This window comes from Glycine soja, chromosome 18, assembly GCF_004193775.1.
Source record: "Glycine soja cultivar W05 chromosome 18, ASM419377v2, whole genome shotgun sequence".
NCBI classification, from domain to species: domain Eukaryota; kingdom Viridiplantae; phylum Streptophyta; class Magnoliopsida; order Fabales; family Fabaceae; genus Glycine; species Glycine soja.
Genome location: NC_041019.1, coordinates 54,462,453 through 54,478,958, shown reverse-complemented (window position 1 = coordinate 54,478,958; position 16,506 = coordinate 54,462,453). Strand labels below are relative to the sequence as shown.

Sequence of the window (16,506 nt, the reverse complement as noted above, 5' to 3'; positions counted from 1 at the left end):
ACAACTAACTCATCTATATCTTAAATATGAAGCAATTGTTATTCTACTTATTACACACAAAATTCTTCAATGAAGGAAATATAACCTCGTGGGAGATTTCATACAGGATAGCGCATCATCTAGCACTTCACATGGATGCAAACATGCCATATTTTCTTAAGCCGACACCCAAGACATTAAGCGTATAAACTGTGATTGACTGTAACATTCTCATCAAGCGTCCTCAGAAATTTTCAAGCAGAATATGAAATCCTGAGGGCCCTTCTTTGAGCAAGCCAAGGTTTCTCTGGTTCTGGATCAATGAAAGGATACGTCAGGAACTGCTCAGCTTCTTCATCTGGCAATTTTCTACACCATGTTACTCATTTGGATGGACCGCAACCAGGTCCAAAACACCTAAAGTTATGATAAAATTACTTAAACTTCTTCACTCAACAAACAAATTTTGCATTTAAGGCAAGCGAAGAGTGTTTCCATCAGCATATTCACGGTGTTAGTAAAACACATCCCATTCTTTTTTTCGAATCAAACTTATCAAATCCAAATCTTCTGGCAACATGAAGCAGTTGACTATCTGCCTACATTTATAATTGTTGCAGTAATCTAGAACTGTTTCACAATAATACCCATTTTCATTTAAATTTTACCTAGTTAAAAGAATAAGTTCCAGATGATATTCATTGATGCATCGTTATACTCCAACTGAATTGTCCGAGTTTTCCCCAGGTAGAAAAGATAACGACAGATCTGAAAGGTGCATATACAACGAATGTGGTTTTGGGAAGGAAAAATAAGCTAAAACATTGAACTTTAACAACAATAAATAGGACTCGATAAACAACCATAGTGCAATATCATTGAGAAGGTTCAGAACAAGGGCTTCACCACAGACAGCTATGAGCACTGGAATAAAAGGAACAGATTATTTACCATAATCAAATCATTTTTGGTGCCCAGGAAAACAGAACCACCACTCCTGCTGGTTTGAATGTTCTTAATATAGTGGAGACTTGAACCTTACATTCTCTTCCAGATAATATAGGTTGTAGCAAAGGTAGTTACAAAGTAACAGATTAAAAAAGTGTTCACTGCATTGTATCATCAGGGGAGTACAAGACCATAATTCCCTTTTTTTATTTTTTATTTTATTGATAAAAGGGCATATCGGCCAAGCAACACAAACTAACGACAATACCAAGTAGCTGCTGAAGCATCAGCTAACAGAAGAAGATAAATGAAGTCAGGAATACTATCAAGAAGTTTAATCCCTGTGTCTATGGACATGCCGTGACTAGCTACTGCATCTGCTGGAGAGTTTGCTTCCCGAAACACATGATAGCACCTAAAATTCAAAGTTGTTCCCAAGTTGGTAGAAGCGTCCCTGAACTGAACAGAGGGTGTAGCAAAGGTGGTGAACACACACTCCAGAATTTATCATATTGATGGCTGTCGCTGAACCACATTCAATGCTCAGCTTAGAAAAACCTCTAGACAGAGCCAAGATAATGGCAATAAGAATTGCCCAAAGCTCCACTTTGACAATCAAACATACACCCAAGTTAGAAGCAAAGGCACACACAAACTCCCCATTGTAATTCCCTTGGTGGAAACCTTTAAGTTGAAGAACAAATCTGATCGAAATCATATATGTTCCCCTGATGTATTCTATAATAAGATCACAAAATGTGAATGATAGCTCTTCTATCACTAGGTCTTGATAAAACATTAAAACCGTCAACAATCAGCAGCACAATATTATTATTTTGTCATTACTACTAATTACAGTATCTATGGTTAGACCTTGTTCCTCCAAAGAAAATACATTCAGACTCTAACGGCTCAAGGCCCCAAACTTTGAACAACATACTGAGAAACGGTATATGTGCACTGATCTAGAGTCAGATATCAGCTTCTGCTTGTTTAATTCATTATAGAACAAAACCATTAACTTTCATTTGCAAGAAAATTTCAAACTTGCTGCTTCATGAGATATATACAGAAATAGTACTGGATCCTGAAAATCTTCAACAGTGCCAAATGGCAATGGCTCAACAGAAAATGGAAGAGAGAGACTCCAAGAAGTGATCAAATGATTTGAATTTGAGGTAGAACAGTCAATGAAAACAGTTATTAGGTCATCTAAAAATAATTTCGACCATTCTACTTGCCGATTTTCTGCCCTGTATCAACAATATAGCGGAAAAAATCAGAAATATAGAGGATTCCATGAGAACAACTCTACAGCCTGCACTGCACAGAGGGCATCACCATTGCCTTGCATGATGATTGCTGCGAATGTACACCTAAACTTCAGCCTTCCACCCAACTACAACCAGGATTTTTCCTTGCTCTACTAGCCAGCATGGCTTGCCTCGTCTCATTGGCTTCTACAGTCTGACCTGCAGCAACATAGATATCACGCAGGAGAATATAGTATCCCCCTTCATCTGGTTTCAACTCCAACAACTTCTTTATAAGCTTTTCCCCCATTTCAACATCACCATGAATCCTGCAGGCTCCAAGCAGAGCTCCCCAAACAGCATCATTGCATGGAATCGGAATATTTGTAAGCAGATCATAAGCCTCCTGTAATCGCCCTGCACGCCCCAACATATCTATCACAGCACCATAATGCTCAATACGAGGTTCAACTCCATAGTCCCTGTCCATGCTCTCAAACAATCTAATTCCCTCATCGACCAACCCCTTATGAGCATACGCAACCAGAAGCGCCAGAAGTGTCACCGAATCAGGCACAACCCCAGAACAAACCATCCATTCAAACAACCTAAATGCCTCATCAGCATTCCCATAGTTTGCGCACACAGTCACCATTGTATTCCATGTGATCAAGCTCTTCCTAGTCATCCCATGAAACACACGCCATGCCTCCTCCAAGCACCCACACTTCCCATACATGTCAATGAGGGCATTGCAAAGAGCAACCATCCACCCAAACCCATTTTCCTCCACAAACCTGTGAACCATCATCCCCGTCTCCATGTCTCCCAAACTCGCACAAGCCGAGACCAGGCTCACCATGGTAACCTCGTCCGGCCACACCCCAGCGCGCCTCATCTCCCCAAACAACTCTAGTGCCTCTCTAGGCCGTTTCGCCTGAGAATACCCTGTCAACATGGCAGTCCATGAAACCACATCCCTTTGGGGCATTTCATCAAACACCCTCCTTGCAACCTCCAACTCACCAGCTTTTACGTGTGCCACAAGCAACCCGGACCAGGACACAACATCAACCTCCAAACCCAGTTGCAGAACATCCTCAAAAACCCTTCTTGCCAAAAGGGTCATCCCCCTATTGGCATAAAAGTGTATCAAACCGTTCTGGACGTGCAAGTGACGGCAAAACCCGAACTTCAAAACCGCGCCGTGTACGTCGTTGTGGTGAGTCAAAGGGGTGGTTCTTGAGCGTGACTTGAGCAGAAAGTTGAAGGAGAACTGATCCGGGGCGACGTTGTTTTGCCTCATGAGGTTGAAGGAGAGGGAGGAGAGAGAAGGGGTGGTGGAATGGGCGTGGGCGCGGATGAGGGTGTTGTAGAAGAAGGTAGTTGGGTGGGGCATTTGGTCGAACATGCGGTGGGCGTAGCGTAAGTCGCCGAGTGGCGACACTGCGGCGAAGCGGAAGAGCTTGCCAAGGACCACCGTGTGGTCGTGGAGGCGCGTGCGGAACGCGTGGGCGTGGAGGAGCTTCAGGTCGCGCATGCACGTGCACCTCTCTGCCATGTGGGCGAGGGTGAACGCAACAGTGGTGGTTCCCATTGTTGCTTCAATGCAACACACACACAGATACACTGTTACTCAGATACTCAACATCGAAATGAATGATACAAGGAGATTCATTGTAGTGACCTTTTGTCTGTGTTCCGTTGTAAAGAGAGTTTGATTGTTTAAAAAAAGTCTAAAGTTTCAAAGATATATATTTTCTTTTAATAATAAGCTTAAATCTAAAATTAAAAAGAAAATGACGTATTTTAAGTTTATTTTAATTTAAAGAAATTCAAAGAAAATCATGTTAAACATTTTTCATTGGTTTTTGACTGATTCTTATTGATTTTTTTTTTCTATTTTCTGACTAGTATATGTATTTCTCAAGTCTGATTCTATATTTATTTGAATAGAACATTATTCGAATCATGGTTCAACATATTGCAGGATACTAACCCTTTTGTTAGACCCAACTCCGTTTATAGTTGATCCATTTTCCAATTTGACTAGTCGTCTTAGTTTAGTTTGCTTTTCAAAACTCTGAATCACTGGACTATGTAGAAATGTAAGCTTAATCCAACTGAGCTATGGAGAAAATTTTAGATGTATGCTTAATATGGCTCACTGAAACCTTAAAAAAAATCCAGAAAAATAAAATCTGAAATAGACTAATTCATTGTTACATCCCATCAACAAAATAAAAATTGGCTGCAACTATTTATTATCAATATAAATTATAAAAGAAACATAATCTAAATCAGGTATATGGATACATTAGGAACAACCAGTCAATTTAGAAAAAGAACCAAGCTAACCAAAAAGAAAAAAATCCATCTTAGATTAGCTTCTTCTTCTCAAAGAATGACTTCAAATGCCATAGTTGCAAACCAGCCACAGACAAGCAAACCAAAATAGAAACCAAAGTGAAGGTAAACATCTTGGTGTTGGTCTCGTCGTTAAGATCTTGCATCTCTACCTCCCTATATCAGCCACATGGAGTAAAATGCCATCAAAATTCAGCAAAAACTCTATCTTCAGAATAATTAAAAAGATTGGTCTCCAATAGCAAACGTGACCGTGTGAAGTCACACCTTACAAAGCTTATAACATAAAATAGGAGTCTGACATGTATCAATTACACCATTCCCTCCTTGGCTTGTTATCACATTTATGACCCTCTCACAGAACATTAAGTAAAGAAGGTGGATCATAAAGGTGGAGCACAGGAGAGAATGATCATAAAAAATGGAAATTTTCTGATGAACACCAATCTGTTACGGCCACGGCAAACAAAAAAAACTTATGTCACATATTTTCTTTTGAACTTTCCTTCTTTCTGTTTTGTTGGTTGGTGAAAGGGTTAATAGGTTAAGTGATTTCATCCATATCACTCTTTTGGGTAGAATAAGACAATTAATTGAATAGTATAGTTTTGCATGACAACATGTATCGGATCACTCTTGAACGGTATAAACACTTGGCAGTTGTTGACACAAGGCATACAGTGAGAGATCCTTCTGAAAACTATTCCAATTTCCTTTGAGCCAACAACATGTTCCATATATTTTGCATTTAAAAGAGATTTTGAATGAGCCTAGTAAAACCCAGATCACATGGAGAAGCATTGTTTGAAATATCAAAGACACCAACAGCACCAGTAAACTTGTAGGCAGAAACTGTGAATTTATACCTTTCACGAAGATAAAAGATCTCGTCGTGGATAGATGAGGCAATATCATTCAACTTCTGTAACTCCAATTCCATTACCTAAGATGTCAAGAAACAAAATTTTAGAAAAAACACACAAGACCATTTAGATATATAAATCAGACATCCCTTTACCTTGCAAAGGTAGGTTGAAATTTTAGAATTAGCTTACTTATTCATGTTGATTAACTTCAGGAAATCTAACAATGACAGACGGAAATAAGTAATCACACTAAAATAAATTTAACTTTTTAGTTCATACTAGTGTTCTTTGATGTCATACTATAGAAAGTTGCACATTCATAGTTAAAAATGTGCTAGCAGACGAAAAAATTTGGATCCACAACCACAATGTGACATTAAATCGGAGTAAATGACCTATAGCCTTTGTCTTACAGGTTTGGCTAGCTCCATCCTGTCCCTTTCATGCAACCCAAATTATCCTCTTTAGTTCCATCCATTTGGCTTTTTATGCAAATATAAATGTGTAATTGTCATAGAAAAAGTGAACAAAAAAATAAAATTTTAAAAGAGGAACAAGGTAAACAAAAACATTATGATAATAGTCCTATCTTCTATTGATTGATTAAATATAATCTACACCAACAAGTTGCCAATCCAATTTGCGAGAGAAAAACTTAAAAGCACATTAATGAGCTCTGCAAAATATAGCTGATAAATTCATAAGGAAATTAGAGCTAATAAGTAAAATGCAGGTGATTGCTAAGCAGAATCTACCTATGTTCAAGCTCAAACAATTTTACTCCTGCATCATATAATTTGCTTTTTTTGTTGGCATTGGCTTAAACGAGATAAACAGAAATGCAAGATACGTACCGAAGTAGTAAACACTTATAATTTTATGTGTAGATACGAAAATCCAAAATAAAGTTAACGCTACCACAAAATTATGAAAGTATATGTGAAAAATAATAAATAAAGGTGCTCTATTGAAACAAGATACAGAAATTCGAATAAAGCTCAATTTAGGTAAACTTCTCAACTAGCACTTAAAAGAGAAGAAAATGAGACGTAAATCAATGAATCAAACTTCTCTCTTAAGCTAAAATCAATTTATGCATCTTAATTTTTTAGAAATTTTCCCATCTAACTTCTCTAATAGCTAAAGTACATAACTTGATTTTAACTTACAGGAGGAGAAGATTGATTTGTTTTCTTTATATCTTCTCCTAGAAGAGCTTGTTGAGAAGTTTATCCAAATTGAACGCTTTTTAGGCATCGTATCCTTCACACTTACAATGCACAAAATCAATTCAAAATTTAAGCTAATTTCATGCTTGTGAAATATGAACTATTAATAGTTCATAGTGACTCCTCTCCGCTTCTTCAAACCAAGATGAAGCAATTCTTTGTATATGCATTCCTGATAGAATGAAATGATAGCAGCATTGCATACCAAGTATAAAAATGCCAAATAAACATAATTTAGTTTAATCAGTCATAATGTAACAAAGAACTCATTATGGTGAATTGCTAAGACTCCAAAATGCTCCTCCAAAAGTACCAATCATACATATATGAATTCTATGTGAAGGAACATTATAATACTTCAAAGACTTACTTCAATATGCCCCTTCTTGACAACCTTAGACCAGTCCTTCGCAGCAAACCCATTTTTCCAAACAAAATCAACGAGAACAGTTACCGCAAGGTTGAGATTGGATGGCACCGAAAAACAAGCAGTGTAATCACCAGCCTCAGCTGCAGTAAATGCAAAATTACCGGAATGCACACTATCCCCATAGTGAAAATCGTTCCCATAAGGTGAACGCACCTGGCAACTAACCCCGTTATACAAAGCCAATATATGCCAAAAAGTGAGACATTTGAAATTCATAAAACTCAAAGACAAAGCCAAAATAAAAACAAAATATAAAACAATTAAGAAACCTTATAAGAAGTAGATACCAACTAACCCATTGGAGATTCAATTGTTCTAGCTTGTTCTCAATTCTCATACATTTTCTACCTTAACAGACTTAAAAAAAACCATTTTAAGGTTATTTCATAATAACAGAAGGCTTAAGTATGTGTGGTCTAATAAAATGAGCGGATTTTAATTTTTGTCTATAAAATATTTTTCTTTGATTTTCACCATCATCCTTAAACCATCTTAACCTTGATAAATAAAACCCATTTCATAATCTAGAAAAATTTAAAGGTTTCAGGTTACTAATTATATGGTACCACATCCAGTGATAATTACTACTTGAGACAGTCAATTAACCTCTCTTTTTTTCTAAATCACTTGTATCTTCTTTGAAGATAATCATGCTTGAACAAAATATAATCATCATAAATAAATAATAAAGTTCTTCCTCTAAATTTAATGTACTGGGATAATCCGAACAACCTGAGACCTTAAGTTAAGAGGTTAGGCATAATAAGCACAAAAGATAATGATTTCATAATTTCTTTTAGAAATGAAAGTGGAAGATAATTTTTCAGCATGACTAAAATGATCACTCATTTTAAACATATTCAAGTGTACTACAAGATAATGGTAGGAAAAAAAAAATCCCAATTTGGAAAATTGAAACTGAAAGGGTGTGATCCAAAAGGATTGAACCATGATGAGCAATAGCATACCCTCACAGTGATCTTGTGAGAATCAGGAATGGGGAATCCATCGTTGTTGGGATTAAGAACGTAGTAATTACCGACGGTGATGACGTTACTCTTCAAATCCTCGGAAATGCACTTGGATTGACCGGATTTCAGCTCGAACCGCATTGAATTCACAATGCTAGCCATCAATGCAGGGGCGAGAAGAAGAACACGAAGAATATGAATATGATTTGGATTTGACATTACGGCAACGGAATCTTCTCAATTTGGGATTTGTTTTTGTATGAAATTGTAATCAATCAAAACGACAAGAGCTGCGGCGAACTAAAAACGGGGAAATGCATACATAACTAACGGTTAACTACCAGAATATGAGAAATTTCTTACTTTATTATTATTAAACGAGATATATCACTTGAGAATATAGGTGTTATTTTATTAATGAAGAAATTTAAATTTGTGTCAGACATACATAGATATTAAGATTAAAAGTTATTTAATAATTATACAATCACTTAAAAAACATATGATTTTTTATTTTAACTATTTAAATTAAATCAAATATAATGATGTATATTATAATTCTCGTTTCTTAAAAAAAATGTTTGTATATCCTTCCAATTTCCAACTTCTGACTATGTCTTAACTTTCAATAAGAAAATATCTTCTCTAAACTTGTTTGTTGGAAAAGAGAAAACTTGTATCCTCCTAAAATATATTATATTATAGTCTTACTGTTTTATACAAAGATATTAAATAAAGAATTAATATATTGAATATATTAAAAAATAGTTTATACTGCCTTATCTAATAAATTATACAATTAATACAAATATTAAAAATTATTCATTAAAATATCGTACTATATTTTTTTTTTTACAATCTATATTAAATCTGGATTATAGTACATAACTAATTAATGAAGATTTGAGATTGATGGTCTTAAAATACAACAGTGCCAAAATTTAGAAGAAAAATTTTGTCAATTTTAATAATCTTATCTGACTTTATTTGATTAATCAAATATCTAATATACAGGATGGAAATAGAATTTTGAGTTGATGTTTGTTTATTTTTTTAATTTTACACATAAAAATAAAAATTAATATTTTTGTTAAATGTATTATTTATTACATATTATATATTTAAATAATAGTGAAAAAAATGACCCCTTTAACAGCTAATATAGTATTTATGAAAATAATTTATGAGGCTAAATGTATTCACATCAAGTTAATATGTTATCTTCAAGCACAGCTTTTTTGTAAGGAAAAGTTTATATATATATATATATATATATATATATATATATATATATATATTGAGATAAGAGTTTTACACGGTACCAGTAGTACCATCATCAACCAACAGAGTTATAAAATTGAACTATATACATGTTCCTACATACTAAGAATGGGTTCACCGACCTAGATCTGCGATCGGCCTCTTAAGCTCATAGATCTTGTAAATAATAGGGTTCTTTTTTTTAGTTTGATTTTTAATTCCATAGATCTAGCGAGTTTTATCTATAGACTCAGCAACTATCCTTTTAATTTGTCTAAATCCAATCTAGTGAGTTTGATTGTTGTTGTTAAATTTATTATGTGTAAAATGTTGGTATATATATTCTAGTTTGATAGATTTAACTTTAAAAAAAAAGTCATTTTTTCTTCTAATTTTATACATTTTCACTTTTTTAAATATTTATTTTACAAACTGAATTTATCTGATTCAGCTTAGGGGCCTAGACCTTAAACAGGTCGAACCCTATCCGTATACGCACTCTTACTAAATACTTACATACTTTTAGTAAATTCTTAATACTTATATAGTTATACTATATATGGGGCACAGTAAGCAACGATCATGAGAGAGAGAAGCAATGTTAAAAGGATGCTGCTGCCACAAGATGATTACCTAAAGATAAATAGTTGAGGAAACTCTTTGGATAAACCAAGGTCCACTACTAGAAAAATCTCATTTTCCAGACCCATGATGTGGAGCTAGCAACAAAAATTCAGTGCTATGAATCACTATGATGGTATGGTAGTAGCAAATTTAATTTAATTATGGCTTAATGGTTTGGTTTGTTGGCGAGAGGTGGAATGAAGGCGTGCAGAGAGAAATTGAGAGGGTGATGATGGGAGGTGCTTAAAGAGAGACAGATATATATATGTGAGAGAGAAGAGAGAAACAACAATTATGTCCTGTCTACTACCATTATTATTATTAATGTTTGTGGTCAATATTTTATTTTATCATATCAAAATAAATTATTCAGATAAAATTTTTAAAACTCAGAATTTTTTACCTTTATTAATTTGATATGGTACATTAAAATTTAAAATAAATTTAAATTGGGATTATCAAGATTACAATAAAATCTTAGAATCTAATTTTTATCTAAATAAAAAATATATTTTCAAAGTCATATGTTGGGTCTAGATTTAAATTAAAATAATATTATTTGAGAAGAATAAAAAATATAAATAAAACTAAATACGATAGTTAATTTAAGAAAAGTTACGTGATCACTTCATAAAAAAATGATAATTAATTCTTAAAAATTACTTATTGGAAAAAATGAGTATTCAGATAATTATAAAATAACATGGGAAATATCTTCAATGTATAGTTATCAATATTTGAGGACTTGGTGACTTAAATTATTTTTCTGTTGATCTACACCTGAGAGGGTGAGAGAATATACGCGCGAAAAAAAAAAGTACACTGACAGAAACAAGTAACTATTATTGGCTATTTTTTCGGTGTGTATGCAAAAAGAATCAAATGTAAGAGGGATAATTTTTTTTTAAGATAAAATCATATTTTTGATTTCTCAATTTGTCTCCAATTTTAATTTTGGTGTTCTTTTAAAATTATTGATGAAGTTTGTCATTTTATTTTATCTAATCACGCAATCTTGGTCCCCATTTAAAAATTGGACATTGGTGTTGATTGTCACATGTCACATTCTTATCGGATGAAGACGGTCACGTGTCATATTCTGATTGGTCAATGACAACAACAATGTATTTCATCTTTCATGGATTCGACATTCAATCAGAACATGATAAATGATAGTCATCATCCAATGAGAACGTGACGTGTACTAGTTAACATTACCATGTAATAGTCAACGTCTAATTCTGGATTAAGAGACCAAGATTGCGTGATTAGATAAAATAAGAGGACAAAATTCGTTAATAATTTTAAAATAAAACCAAAATCAAAATTAGAGATAAATTAAGAGACTAAACATATAATTTTACCTTTTTTTTAATCAAACAATCTCTAATTTCACGTCACAATACTTACTGAATAAATCTTTAATTCAAATATTTTTTTAATCTATTCTATTTTATTTCAACCAAATAATCTTTATTTTCATCACATTTATCACCTATATCTCTTTTTCTTCTTTTCTCCTATTCACTTTCATTATCTCCTTTGCCTTTCTTGCCTAAGCTAGATAGTTGGAAGGATAAAACAGTAAATATGAGAGGCCACGAGTGAAAATTCTTATACGACACTTACTTGGGTTTCAATTATAAATAAAAAACACATTTCATTAAAAAAATTAATTTAATGTAATATTTTTATTAAATTATCATTTAAAAAAATACATATTTTCTTAAATCATCAGTTATTAGAATTTAATATTAAACATAAAATCTTGCTGCCTCACATGTCCAACTGATCTTTTCAAGATATTTTTGCTTGCAATATCGTGAACATGAATTGCTTATGAGTTATGACTTCATCATTTAAGTTTTATGAAACGTTTTAATTACTTCCCTACTTTATTGAACATTTTATTGTTTATATTAGAAATAAAAAGAAATAATAAATATTTTAATACGTAATACCGATAGATCTCTTGTCAACTGATTGGTGTTGAAAATATTGATGCTTCTTCCTCCGTGTTCCACTTAAACCACATGATATTGCTTTGAGTTTGAAGAAATGGACAAAAGCTGATATTATTATAGTAGGGTCTGATGTTGTGTCAAGTGTAAAGACAGGCTTCTGTCAGATGTCCTTTTGATGTTTTTTTTTTCTTGACAAAATATCCTTTGATGTCAAGTATCTTTTCTGTTTATTATCAGAGTAAATTGTGAAATTATATAAATATTCGTGATTTTTCAACATTTATAATAATCTCTCTTTGGGAAGTTTGACATAATATTTTTAAATAATGAAGAGTAATAGTGTAAAGTAAAAATGGGAATCACAGTGTATATTTTTAAAAATTAAGGAGGTTTAGTGTATACAGGATTAAAAAAAAAAAGCATGAAATGTATATGTAATTTTATAAAACCCTCAAAAAGTAGTTAGTTTAATTTATTCTTAGCATGAATATAATTAATTTTTTTATATCTTTATCATATTGGTGTAAAATATTTATTAATTTTATTAATAATTAATTTTTGATGGAGAATTTAACTTATTATTTTTAATAAAATATTTCTTCTTAATCATCTTTTTTCATTGATAAGTTTTAAACTTCGAGATTTTTATTTAAAAAAATTGAATTCAGTTTCACTTAAATTAATTATTTGTTGTTATTACAATAATCGATTGTGATAGCATGACAACATGAGATTGAATTAGAATTTTTATTTTTTACTAACTATAAAAAAATTATCTTTTTATTTTATTTTTTAAACGAAATCAACATTATTTACAAGAGCTCGCACCATGAAAGTATTTGGCCAATCATATTTCTGAACTAAGTGTAAATCTATTCAGGAAGCATCTATTATTTTCTTTCTGGTTTTCTAAAAGAATATGAAAGACTGAACAATATAAAATACTATTTTCAATTCATTACACCATTTGACGCCACTTTCATTTTAATTAAATAACCAAGCAAGAGACACACACTTCTCAGAACACATTCTGTTCCCCCGGCCCAAACTCACTCTATTATATTGATCATGTATCTTGTTGCAATTTAGCTCTCTGATTTGACCTTATAATAAGTCTATTCTTAAGAAAGTTTTACTCATAAAAAAATAAAGATTCTGTTAATAAAATTAAACTAAATGCGCATTAGATTAGCTTATTTAATTTTGATTTTTTTTAGCAGGATGTAAAAGCTATAAAATATACCACTATTCGTAAAATATATTATATCTAAACATGTACTAACTATGTCACTTACGAATAGACGTTATTCTTAAAATGAACTTTTACATTGTATTTTACAGGTAATATTGTTAAACACTAAGGTTATGTTTGGTAGGTATAAAGAAAATGAAAGAGACTAGAAACATTTGAAATTTGAATTGAGGAGAGAGTAGTTTTTTTTAAATTTTATTGAAAAAAAAACGCTTTTTCTTCACTTAAAAATACATTGTTATATATACATTTTCTTTTCTTTTTTTCTTTATTTTCTTATATCTAAGCATATCATAAAAAAAAAAAATCAATTGAAGGGCAGAATCATCCATGCAAAGGCGTACTTACCCAGCTGGCAAAGTTGTTATTAATTTGTTAAGACATGCATGTGACTGAAAAAGTCTCTCGTATGCGATACAGCCAAATGGCCAATAACTATCATAGCAAAGCACAGTTAGCTATACAACGTCATGATGCTGTTCATGTCTACGACCAAAGTAGTGTTTAATACTCATTTTCTTCTTAATATATACACCGATCGGTTCAGTTTATATTATGTATACACACACACAAAAAAAAAAAGGTTTATACTATGTATAATATTTATTTTCCATCAAAGTTTTACACTTATAAATAATATAATGTCAAATCAACTTAGAAACACAAAAAGAGAGAGCTATAGAGAGCTGAAAACAAGAGTTGGTTAATGGTTCCCAATAAGATAGTACAATAATATCTTGTATAGGATCTTGTATATAGTTCTGCCAATCTGGATCTTCGTCAGCCACGTCTCGTTTCATCCAAATCGCAATCATCTACCACTTTTAATGGTCCCTGACGATTGCTCAGTTAATCAAAACATTAGTAAATATTTAATTTGCAGATTAGTTTATGTTTTTGAAGATTAGTGAATTGGCTTCAAAAATTGATCAATTAATCATTAATTTGAAAATTAAATTCACCGATAGCTCTGTGGAGTGTGGACCATTAAATGTAATGCATGGTCACGATTTTATAATTTGGGAAAAGAACTCTTTGGAGGGGGTCTAGGTTGGTGGTTTTGAAAGTAATTATTAAGCTGGTATCCGCTTTCTCCATAAATTGTTAGATACCTGTAATGTTACATACTTTGAAGAGAGATGAAAGATTAGACATATATATAGTTTGTCCAACATATACACACACCTCTATATATAAGAGTTATTAAAAGATATATACTTTATAGAGTTAGTCTTAGAATAATTTTATTTCACTTAACATTAATTTCTCAAGAGGTATCACTACACAGTGCAAGAAAGCACCTATCAATTCCCATGGAAGGATCATCAGGTGTGAGGAAAGGCGCATGGAGTCAATTTGAAGATGACCTTCTCAGAGATTGCGTGAACCTTCATGGGGAAGGAAAATGGCAGCTTGTTCCTCAAAGAGCAGGTGTTTTTCTTAACTAATTGTGGTTATTGTCTTTATGTATGAAACCTATATATACTTGTGGTTATCATATATTTATGATGTTGTCAAGTGCCACATAAATATTGTATAACCATTGAGCATCAGGTGCATGAGCTCGGTGCTATGTGAAACCATATAGACTTCGTGGTATTTCCTATATACAGATTCCTTGTTTTTATTAATATATTATTTATTGGCTGATAAAATAAACTTAATTACTTTCCTCATTCCGTTTTCTTCATTGCTTGTGGTTTGCAATTATATAATTATATAACTAGGACATGCTTATATAATTAAGTTGTTATAAACAATAAAAATTTATATATATATATATATATATATATATATATATATATATATATATATCTTGTGTTTGGTATATACACATAGGGTTGAACAGATGCCGCAAGAGTTGTAGATTGAGATGGTTGAACTATCTAAAACCAAATATCAAGCGGGGAGATTTTAATGAAGATGAGGTTGATTTGATGATCAGATTGCATAAGCTTTTGGGAAACAGGTTTGTGTGTGTGTATATATATATATATATATATATATATATATTTGTTGAATTAAACAGGCGTGTATATACTGTTAACTAAATCAAACTGAGTGTAGTGATACCTCTTGATAAATATATGTGCCTTATATTTCATATTTGAATCCATATTATTTGCATAAAACATTTGTTTGTTATTTATATTTATATACTCAGTTTCTCTTCCGTCTCACTGTTAACATATATTTTTTCATTTCTTTCTTAATTTTTTATCTCACACACACAATATATATATATATATATATAAGGCCCTCTTCTATGAATTTAGTATATATTGTTAACTAAATTACGCTCATGAGATTAATTAAAATGCATTGATAATGAAAAAAAATGTATGTTTTTTTTACAGAGATTTTATTTGTTGTTATTTAATCATAGATTGTCATTTCTCATAAAATTATTGAGTTGTATAATAATTAATTGCAAAAAAAGTTGTATTTAAGATGATTTATATTATATTAACCGTGTAAAAAATTATATTAAAAGTGCATGAAAATTTAATTCATGTAATATTGCATAGAACAAGAGTAAATTAACTTATCATTAAACAAAATTAAAATTAATTGTTTGTCGATGTAGATGGTCCCTAATTGCAGGGAGACTTCCGGGAAGAACTTCAAATGATGTTAAGAACTACTGGAACGCCTACATGCGCCGTAAAGTTCACTCTCACAACAAAGACAACAAAATAAAGAAGCAAGAGACCAAATCAACAGTGAAACCCCACGAAGTGATTAAGCCTATTCCTCGAGTTTTAACAAAAACATCCCCATGGTTGCAAGGGAAATTCATTAATAGTCCCAAAGTTGGTGTTAGTGAAGAAGGTGCAACATCATCAGAGAATTGGTGGGAGACATTGTTAGCTGACAAGGAAGATAATGCAGTATTTAACAACAACAACACGTGCTTCTTTGGTGGGGTGCATGGAGAGCTTAACCTTTGGAACGAAGAGCTTACTTCAATTGATTTTGACTTTGTTACACAAGGTGAACTTGGAGGGATTTCTTCTTGACCTAGGAGATTAGTGTGTGGTGTTTGTTTTCTCAAGAGACCTCAAGTTCTAAAAGTTAAAACTTTGCATTTGAGTTTCCTTTAGAAAAAAAAAATAAATAAAAAAAAAAAAAAAAAAAAAATATATATATATATATATATATATATATTCTTTACTTTGTATTTGTTAATGTATACTATCTCATCTGCTAGCTACCTGGAATGTAAGACTATATTTTGATTTAGTTAATGTGAACTTTCAAAATCCATAGTTAGATCGTTTGAATTTAATTCCTATACATACAGGGAGTTTTTTTTAGGATAGCCTTCCTAATTTTCTTAAGGGAGGATGTTTTAAAAATAGA

At 32.1% G+C, this 16,506-nt stretch overlaps 3 protein-coding genes across 3 annotated transcripts; 1 reads left to right on the top strand and 2 right to left on the bottom strand.

The window, feature by feature from the left end:
- Positions 1-824: 824 nt before the first annotated feature.
- Positions 825-3,890, bottom strand: LOC114394966 (pentatricopeptide repeat-containing protein At5g06540-like). Its single transcript, XM_028356645.1, has one exon. The coding sequence runs from the start codon at positions 3,775-3,777 to the stop codon at positions 2,311-2,313; it is 1,467 nt and encodes a 488-aa protein (XP_028212446.1). The 5' UTR covers positions 3,778-3,890; the 3' UTR covers positions 825-2,310.
- Positions 3,891-4,338: 448 nt separating this feature from the next.
- LOC114396099 (transmembrane emp24 domain-containing protein p24delta9-like) lies at positions 4,339-8,364 on the bottom strand. The gene is made up of 4 exons (XM_028357994.1): positions 8,041-8,364; positions 7,013-7,225; positions 5,414-5,490; positions 4,339-4,703 (listed from the first exon to the last, which is right to left on the bottom strand). Exons 1-4 carry the CDS (start codon positions 8,260-8,262, stop codon positions 4,559-4,561), a joined length of 657 nt encoding a protein of 218 aa, XP_028213795.1. The 5' UTR covers positions 8,263-8,364; the 3' UTR covers positions 4,339-4,558.
- Positions 8,365-14,372: 6,008 nt separating this feature from the next.
- On the top strand, positions 14,373-16,207 carry LOC114395382 (transcription factor MYB114-like). Its single transcript, XM_028357143.1, has 3 exons — positions 14,373-14,574; positions 14,983-15,112; positions 15,731-16,207. Exons 1-3 carry the CDS (start codon positions 14,457-14,459, stop codon positions 16,161-16,163), a joined length of 681 nt encoding a protein of 226 aa, XP_028212944.1. The 5' UTR covers positions 14,373-14,456; the 3' UTR covers positions 16,164-16,207.
- The last annotated feature ends 299 nt before the right edge of the window (positions 16,208-16,506 follow it).

Bases quoted from the DNA above. Each gene is read 5' to 3' on its own strand.
- LOC114394966 (XM_028356645.1), bottom strand. From the start codon at position 3,777: ATGGGAACCACCACTGTTGCGTTCACCCTCGCCCACATGGCAGAGAGG.
- LOC114396099 (XM_028357994.1), bottom strand. From the start codon at position 8,262: ATGTCAAATCCAAATCATATTCATATTCTTCGTGTTCTTCTTCTCGCC. The intron at 5,491-7,012 runs GTAAGTCTTTGA...TTGACATCTTAG, and splicing joins TCAAGAAGGGGCATATTGAA to GTAATGGAATTGGAGTTACA. The intron at 4,704-5,413 runs GTATAAATTCAC...TGGCTGATATAG, and splicing joins ATCTTTTATCTTCGTGAAAG to GGAGGTAGAGATGCAAGATC.
- LOC114395382 (XM_028357143.1), top strand. From the start codon at position 14,457: ATGGAAGGATCATCAGGTGTGAGGAAAGGCGCATGGAGTCAATTTGAA. The intron at 14,575-14,982 runs GTGTTTTTCTTA...ATATACACATAG, and splicing joins GCTTGTTCCTCAAAGAGCAG to GGTTGAACAGATGCCGCAAG. The intron at 15,113-15,730 runs GTTTGTGTGTGT...TTGTCGATGTAG, and splicing joins CATAAGCTTTTGGGAAACAG to ATGGTCCCTAATTGCAGGGA.